The 9,052-nt window shown below is 39.9% G+C and overlaps 1 protein-coding gene across 1 annotated transcript in view; it reads left to right on the top strand.

Moving 5' to 3' along the window:
* Positions 1–7,174, top strand: part of commd10 (COMM domain containing 10) — a 49,713-nt gene extending 42,539 nt beyond the window's left edge. The window contains exons 6-7 of the mRNA XM_008335976.3: positions 6,613–6,672; positions 6,997–7,174. Of these exons, the coding sequence (XP_008334198.1) occupies positions 6,613–6,672; positions 6,997–7,035 (99 nt within the window). The 3' untranslated portion in view covers positions 7,036–7,174. The remainder of the gene's footprint in view (positions 1–6,612; positions 6,673–6,996) is intronic.
* Positions 7,175–9,052: the final 1,878 nt, after the last annotated feature.

Here is a 9,052-nt window from a genome sequence, read left to right as displayed (position 1 = left end):
TTTATATATATATATGTATATGGGTGTGTTTATATATATATATATATATAAATATATATATATATATATATATATATACACACACACAATTTACAGCTTGCTTGCTATCACCAAAAGAATATGATGACGCTGTCAAGTGAATGTGGCACACTAAATATCAACTACTATTAAGCCGGAATTGATTGTTGGCTGCATCTTAGTACAATAGTACAACAGGTCTGGTCTCATGTGACATTGTCACGTCCTCCCTGAAACGATTAGAACAAAATGATCCAAACCTCTTAGCCTGTAACCTCTCTGTGTCTGTTTATGTCTCTTTGCTTATCTGTCATCTCTCTGTTGTCTGTCCTGTATGTTCATGGCCGCCGCAGACATGTGCCCTGGTGTCCCTGTAATTGGTTTTCAGTGTTCATGTGGAGTTTTACAGACAGAGACGGGAAGTCTGCAGACAACACTGCCTCTTGATAAATGTCTATCTGCAACTGGGCAATGAGTGGGCAGCCCACTGATGGGCTGTTTATAACAAGGTGTCACCAAATGCAGGGCGAGGATGGGAGCTGAAGTGAGTTATGGAGATTAAGAAAAGGCTTATATCAGAGGAAGGTGATATGAGCATAATAAGTGAAGCTGGGAGCAGGGAGATAGAATCACCTCCGAAGTCAGACGGAGACAGGAAGTCCTGATTTCATGCTGTTATAGCCTAAAGGGAAATAATTGAAACCGCAGGTTGTGGGTGGGTGTGCGTGCGTGTGTGTGACAGGAGGGAAGGTCACAGACAGTCAGGGTGTGTCTACAAATTTGTCATTTATCTGCCCTGGTGCCAACAGTGCTGTCATTTGTTCCAGCAACTGTTGCTGTGTAGGAAATAATAAAAGTCAAACAATGAACAAGTGATTATTACTATTTTAATAATAACAACAGGTAAACACACTGATGTTTAAGTTTGATAGTTATAATTATGTAGAATTACTGATAACAGTATCGGTTTTTATAACTTTTGAGAATATATTTAGGCTATTTCTATAAAAAAAACCTTAAACCTTCTTACCTGAACACCAGTGGGACACACAGAACAAACCAAACTGTGCTCTTTATGACTTTGTGAACCTTGTGCTTCTTCTGACAGTTGTCAGACATTAACTTCATGTGCGCTTTTATTTACTTTCTGCCACGACTGAGCTGAGAACATATTCACTCGACTTAAATTAATTAAAAAATAAAAGGTAATAAAATTTTCACACTCATTAAGTTTCCCTTTTCTCCTCTTCCCTCCTCTACTTGACTCCTCTCATCTCATCTCCTTTCCTTTTCTCTCATTTCCAAAGATCCTCTCCTCTCTCTTTTTCTCACAACTCCTCTCCTCTCCTCTCTCCTCTTCTCCTCTCCTCCACTCCACTCTCCTCTCCTCTCCTCTCCTCTCCTCTCCTCTCCTCTCCTCTCCTCTCCTCGACTCCTTGCCTCTCTTCTCCTCTCTTCTCCTATCCTTGGCTTCTCTCCTCTTACCCTCTCCTCTCTTCCCCTCTCTTTTCTTCTCATCTCTGCTCCTGTCCTTGGCTCCTCTCCTTTTCTCAGCTCATCTCCTCTCCTCTTGTCTCCTCTTCTTTCCTTGGCTCCTCTCCTCTCTTCTCCTCTCCTTGGCTCCTCTCCTCTCTTCTCCTCTTCTTGGCTCCTCTCCTCTCATCCTTTCCTCTCATCCTGTCCTCTCTTCTCCTCTCCTATCTTCTCCTCTCCTTGGCTTCTCTCCTCTCACCCTCTCCTCTCTTCTGCTGTCCTTGGCTCCTCTCCTTTCCTCAGCTCCTCTCCTCTCCTCTTGTCTCCTCTCCTCTCCTCGGCTCCTCTCCTCTCTTCTCCTCTCGTCTCCTCTCTCTTCTTCTCGTCGTCTGCATGTGCTGGTTTCAGTTAAAAATACCAGAGGTGATTGACAGTTTTCAGTGTTTGAATTTGACAGCTCTTATTTGTTGTAGTTGACAAGCTTTCAGTGAATGGCTGATGTTTTGAGGTTTCGTATCTGTCACTGTGAGACGGCCATGGGGCATCATGGTGGATGCAGTTACTGCTTGGTGGAGCCTCTCTTTCAGCATCAATGTGGAGAGCATGTGTGGCTCCTAGAGGCTGGTTTTGACCAGTCGCGGGATCAAAGGGTCATGGGAAAATTAAACAGCACACACTTGGAGTTTTTGAAGAATTGTTTGTGTTTTCTGTTGACGACTGGTGCATCAGAGCTCTGTGAAAAGTGTTTCCTGAATAATTCACAGAAAGCTAAACACTGCAGTGACTGTTGTAGCAGAGTTAATTAAACCTGACCTTAAACTAGTGGAGCTCGTACTTGGCTATAACTAATTAATTTTGGAGGTTAACAAAAAGGGTAGAGTAAAAATTGTTTTTTACTTTGTTTTTGAACTTTTCATGGCCTGAAATCATTAGTAACTTTGTTTTTCTCAGATGAAAACTTAGTTTATTTCTATACGTTTTCCATTTCATCTCGCAATGGTTTAAGATTCCTTTAAGGACATTTAAGGGAAACTAAAAGGCATAATTTCCAAAAAATAGTAACAGATTTATTTAAAGGAAAATTAAAAATTCAAGAAAGGAATTTTTATTCTTAAAGTTATTTTTAATCTTTGGCTAATTTAAATTTGAAACCAGTCCAACTCTGGTAGTTTTAATGAGGCACAGACAGACAGACAGACAGACAGATCTTCACACTCATAAAAGAGGAGCACCTGTAGCACTGACGCACCAAAGTCTGTTACTGAGTCATCAGGAGGCAGAGCTGTCTCCTTCAAAAGAATCTGTTGTTTTCTGACACTGAACTCAGGTAACACACAAATACCTGCGCCTCTCTCCCGCACTCCGTAAATACACTCCTCATTAGAAAGACTAAAGAAAATAGACGAACAGACGGGTGTGTTGTCACAACTCGATGTAAAAACCAATCCTGTTTTTTAATTTACGTTGAATAAAAAGATCCAGTGATGATGACATGCATGTTTATTTCCACCCTCCAACCATTTTTTCACATGTCCATAAAACAGCTAAACCCCTCTTTTCTTTATGCAGTGTATTTTAGCACAGCAGCTACAAAATGCCCTGTTGTTGATGATAATAAATTGTTTTATGCACCCAGCAAGAAAACAAGTAAATGGAAATTATTTGTCGACAGTTAAAGGCAGGGAGGGGAAAAAAAATCCTAAAATGTTCTCCAGTCATTGGTTCTTAGAAAAAGGGAGAGAAATAAATATGTTTGCTGCTGGTGAGAGTTTCCCAGAATCCAGCAGCTCTCTTTCAGTCTTTGTGTCATTCACTGTCAGATTTCCTCTGTCAGATAAAAGTCATCGATCATTCACAGGTGAGGAGCTCTATTTGAACACACACATCATGCAGCTCACTGTCACCAGAAGACGTAAAATGCAGCAAAGTGACAGAGCACCTACACTGCCCCGTATAATCCTCTGCACGGCTGGTAAGCTGGAGGAACTGGTGTAAACATTTTTTTTTTATATAAAACTGGTTAAATAACGTTGAACAGAATCAAGATGTAGTCTTTTCCCTCAAAATAATTTGGAAAAAGTTGTGCTGTGAACTGTCCACGTCCAAATGGACACAAGAACTTTATGTGAACTTTGACAAGCTGTAGCTTTATTTTTCCATCATCAGAAGAGAGGAATGATCCACGCTTGTTATTCAGCACTTGGGTCGAAATATGCTTCACTTGGTGCGAGGAATTTTTCCATACATATTTTAACATGGCATCAATCACCACACTGCTTTACACAGGCATGAACAGTACATTTTTTTGTAGGGAGTGGTCTTGGTGCAAGCTGATTGGCTGCATTTTTAAAATAATCTGTTCATTAAAAATTGTTAATCCTGATTGTCAGCAGTGAAGACGTTTCATATTTGAAGAATATTTATAGTCACCTACTTTGACTGGTTTCCTTGGCTAAATTTCTACAGTGGCATGAAGTGTAGAGCACAAAATCTAAGAGCTGTTATTGCTCTTGCCTAACAGGAAGAACGTCACCGGTTTGAATCCAGATCTTTAAATGTGGAGTTGTGCAGGTTCTCCATGCGTGGGCGTGACTTTTCTCTTGGCACAGTGCTTTTGCTCAGTCTTTTGGGGAGTGAAAAAGGAATAACCTGAATCATTGTCTTATAGATCTAGAACTTATAGATCTGTAAGACAAGCATACATATTATCCTTTAATTTATAGATTGTCCGTCAGTCATTGTAATGTACTTGTCAAAAAGTGTTAAATGGATGAGTATGTGTCTGTGTGGAACGTGTGGCTGTGGCTGTGATTCAGTGATGATGAGGATGATGTGTCCTCATTAGTGTCAGCCCAGTTGTGTCAGAGCCTCGTTGGGTGAGTGTTTGGCAAAACTTCAACCCTGGAGAAGGTCGGGGGAAGACTGAACACAAACAGAAATACACACACATATTCCCAGCACCTGGAAACCGTAACTTGTTCGTTGTCATGTTTTGCACTTGAACACTAACAACCACTTTAAACCGCCAAATCCTCCAGGAACAGTTTGTTGTTTCACTTTATTGCTGTTCACTTTTGATCAACATCATATTTCACCCACTGCAGTTTCAAACCCTCCCCCGCCTCCCCTCCCTCACCTCTGTCAGACTGCCGCAGACAGCTCAGCTGGTCCACATTAGACTTTGTTGGCTTCTTACTGAGCTGTGTTTGTTAGTGTGAACCCCTCTCCCCCTCCCCCCCCCTCCCCCGATTCCCCAGAACCTCCACAGAACAACAGAGCACATTAATCTAAATAAGTAATTGTTCAGTGTCAGTGTCTCCTCACTGCTGTAGAAAAGATCAATGGGTTTAAGGTGAGGTTGAAACACACAGCAGGTTCAACTATTTTCCCTCCATCTCTGTGGCCAAACAACACTTCATTCAGATAAATATTTACATTTTTAACATGCAACCTACATTTTTGTTGTTGTCGTTGTTGTTGGCAGAACATCTCTGCAGCAACTGGAACTAAAGGCCGCCCTACAATCTTCTGCTTTGGGGCAGTGGTGAAGTTGAGGTTTTGACAGTTGACAGTTTCCCTCTGCACTTTTCTTTATTGACTTTTAATGTTGCCTTTAATTAATCAGGCCTTATAATTTGCTGTGACACATGGCCTTCTTCCACCCACTCCCACCCCGACCAAACAAACCCTGAAGCCTCATCCAGTCTCTCTGAGCTGAAGCAGACACGCTAGTGCTTGTTGTCTCAGTTTTTTATTATTCACTTATGTATTTTCCATTTCCTTTCTCTGCTCTTTTACTTCTTGGGAGCAGTTGTTCAGTGCAGTAATCAACGGATGGTGTTGCAGCTCGGTTGACCTTTCACATAATGTGTCCATTTTCACAATAATGGATGTTGATAAAGTGGCTCAACACTCTACACACTTTGTCCTGTACTTCATTTCTTGAGCCTTTATTTCTGATTGGTTAATGTGGACCATAATAATAACAGTTTAGGAATGGCAGCCCAGTGTTTTTCTGCTTTGTTCCAATCAATAGTTCCATCAAGCTTTCTTTAAGTGCAATGAAGAAAATTTGAAAAGCATACTGCAAAACAACAATTTGGTATTTTAATGTTTTTTTTCACACTTCTTACTACCCTCTTCTTCAGACCTAGGCAAACTATGGCCTGTGGTCCAAATACGGCCCACTGGGCTTTCTAATCTGGCCAACCAAAGGTACAACTGGTACAACTGATGTTGTTGTTGACTGATGTCAGTACTTCTGTTTCATGCATTACAAAGACTCAACCATAGCTTCTGTTGATGCCACTAAATAGCGGCAGACGTCGAATGTGCCAAATTATCTTTAAAAGTTTGGTTAATTCTTGTCCATGTTATTTATATTATTCCACCTTGCACATCCAACCATACTGAACTGGCCCTCAAGTCAAATTTTAAACCTCATTTTGGCCCGTGAGCCAAATGGTGAACCCACCACTGCTCTTCTTTCTTCATAGTTTGAGCAAATACAGATTATACTTCTAACCGTATTAGTCGTGTGAGGTAAGAAATTAAATAGTAAACAGTTATTATTTTGAGGTTCATTTTAAGGATGTCATATAAGTTTGCTAAAATATTCAGTTAAAAAACATGAAATTTAAATAATACATACATAATACAAAAAGTGACGATTACTGCCCAGAAATGACATTTGTCCTTTATTTTAAGAGTGCAATTGTGTTATTACAGTAACTTGTGATTCCTGCCTGACTGCAGTATGGTCTATTATTGTCCAGGTCACATGGCCTTTATGGTCACCAAGTTCTTGTTTGACCGTTTCAATGAAGCGCTGTTGGCTTTATGACCCGTGTCTTCTGTAAACTACCCTAATGGCACTGTACACACCTGAGGCTTCAGCCCACACTGGGGTTTACACTGTGGCGGAGATAATGAGGAATCCTTATATTTTCTCAGGTAAAATATTGTCCAGGAAAAAAAGAAGAGAAGCAAAAAAAAATAAACTTTTTTTTAAAGACTTGTCAGATTTAAATGGAAAAATAGTGACATGTCAGATTTGGTTTTGTCTCTTTTCCATGGCTCAATTTCAAATGTACCTTTTCTCATCTGTCTGTCTCTCTCCAGGTCCAGGAAAATGTCTTTGTTGAGTTTAACCACCAGCAGATGATTGAATTCTTCAAAAAGGTTTGTTTTCAACAGAGTGTTTATGGAATGAATATATATAGAAAATACTGAACACACACACACATATATATATATATATAATGTGCATAACTCATTGTCTATTTACATAGGTGTATATATATATATATATATATACATATATATATATACACATATAAATATATATCTAGGTATAATTTTGATATGGTAAAATTGAGACTAAGTATAATTCATTACATCTGTTAGTAGTGCCAACTGAAAAAAAAGTGTGTGTGTGTCTATTTGTTTTTTTTTTGTTGTTTTTGGTTTTTATTCTAACCTTATTCTCTTGTTCTGATTTTTTAGCTGGAAGTCATTCAAGACCAGTTGGACACTTTAACATGAAGTCCTGTCGCTCTTTGCTCTCACATGTACACACATGAATACAGTACATTTTTAGAGAATCTTTGTTGTTACTTGTTAATAAAAGCGTTTCATATACACCATTAGTTTGTGATCCTTACGAGTAAAGTTTTACATCAGTTGAAACCTGAGTTGTCGTAGTCTTCTTTTGATATTTAATCAGTAGTCACTGAGCTCCACACAGAGGTCTTCACATTAACTGATGGAGATGTCTGTCAGTTTGTCTCCCTCGTGCTGTTTTCCCCCGACCTGCTAGATGCTCATTTGTGGCAGTGTTTCACGACCAGTTGGTCTGATGCGGTTGTTTCCTTTTTCAGGTATGCAGTGGGAATGTGAAACAAACCAAATTAAGGTGTAAAATTTTTCATGCATTCCCAGTCCAATCAATCCGAGCCCCTGGGACGATCCTGTTGTGCAGGCGTTCTTAGTTTACCAGATGTGAGTTACAGTGGGCCGCCACTGTCACACCCACGTGCTCCTGTGAAAAGATTGGTTTACAGAATCCCAGGTGTTGTTTAAAGCCAACCTTATCAGTTCTGCCCAGTGCCTGTATATATTCCCCCGCTGCTTTGGAACAGGTTTTAAACTGCTGAAGAAAAGCTATTGACTCCAGGAGAGAAGTTCGCCCCTCATGTTTCTTCCCACCCGTGATTCATGTTTGAAGTCATGAATGTGTCGTAAACAACCAGCACAGCAGATTGAAAGTACCGTGGAGAGCACTGACAGTGTTACAGTACTCACTTTTACGCCTCTCACTCCAGCCAAGGTTGAATGATTTTCTATCACTGCTTGAAAAGTGTGTGTTATAATGTCACACTAGAAAAGGGTCGCACTGTGCAGCCAGGCGAGAGACATAACAGAGAAAAAAGGTAAAAATTACCACATTGACTCAGGTGTCGTGTTTGCATTGCTGGCACTCTGAGCCAGTGTCCATAAAGAAAAACTAAAAAAATCGTATGTTTATTGCAGGGTCATTTGACCTGGGAACAAATGCTGATTGTATCCTTTCCCACTGCAGAGACAAACCAGATGTCAGTGAGTGTTACTGTTTTATTTATTTTTTCAACCAGTGGGAAAATGGCTGTAGGTCCAAAAACCCGATTCCTCACAGGATTTTCAAATCAGATAAAGTTCTGCAATTTATTAGAATGGATGTTACGGGACATGAACCTAATAAAATATCTTTATTACTTCACTGACTTATATATATATTTTAAAAAATCTTCAATTTTTATTGATTTTTAATACAAAATTTAAAACAGTCTCCCACATTACACCTTACCATGTATATTTATGTATGTATATGTGTAAATATATATGTACATGTATGTTTGGTGTTTATACAGTACATACAGTGTGTGTATAGAATATATGTACACATATGTTTATATATTTATATATGTATATGTATGTGTATATATGTATATGTATGTGTGTGTGTGTGTGTGTTTCTATATAAATATATAAGCCCTGGAGTTTTTCCCCATGGCCTTCTCTGTACAACCTACAATGTTTGCTACCACTTCAAAATGCCTTCGGCCAAAGGGGAGCGCTGTGTTCCTCAGCATGGAGAACAGATGGTCTGGCTGAGCCGAGAGATGGTCGTCTAAAACACACACACAAAAAAACGTTCACACTGAGATCGGGAAGAACACAGCCACAGAGTCCCACCATGAAGGATGGTGGAGAGTGTGATTTTGTGTATTTATGTCTGCTGAGCTGTGTCCCTGTGTGAGTACTTGTCAAAGCTGTTTGCATGCAGTGGCCTGTATGATGAGTTAAGTTTTGGTTGAACAACACACACACACACATTGAATGGCCATTGCTTTGCTGAGAGTTTACTCTCAGGATACGATTGAAATCCCAACAAACTTCAGTGTTTCTCAGTATGTGGTTGTGAAGCTGCGGGGCTGACGGAGACACTGTAGTTCCTCACTGAAAAATGGACTTAGAACGCCAAGGTTGCCGGTTTGATCCCCTTACAGGCCATTACCTGGGG

Source organism: Cynoglossus semilaevis, chromosome Z (assembly GCF_000523025.1).
Source record: "Cynoglossus semilaevis isolate Cse_v1.0 chromosome Z, Cse_v1.0, whole genome shotgun sequence".
NCBI classification, from domain to species: domain Eukaryota; kingdom Metazoa; phylum Chordata; class Actinopteri; order Pleuronectiformes; family Cynoglossidae; genus Cynoglossus; species Cynoglossus semilaevis.
This window is presented reverse-complemented; position numbering and strand designations above follow the sequence as displayed.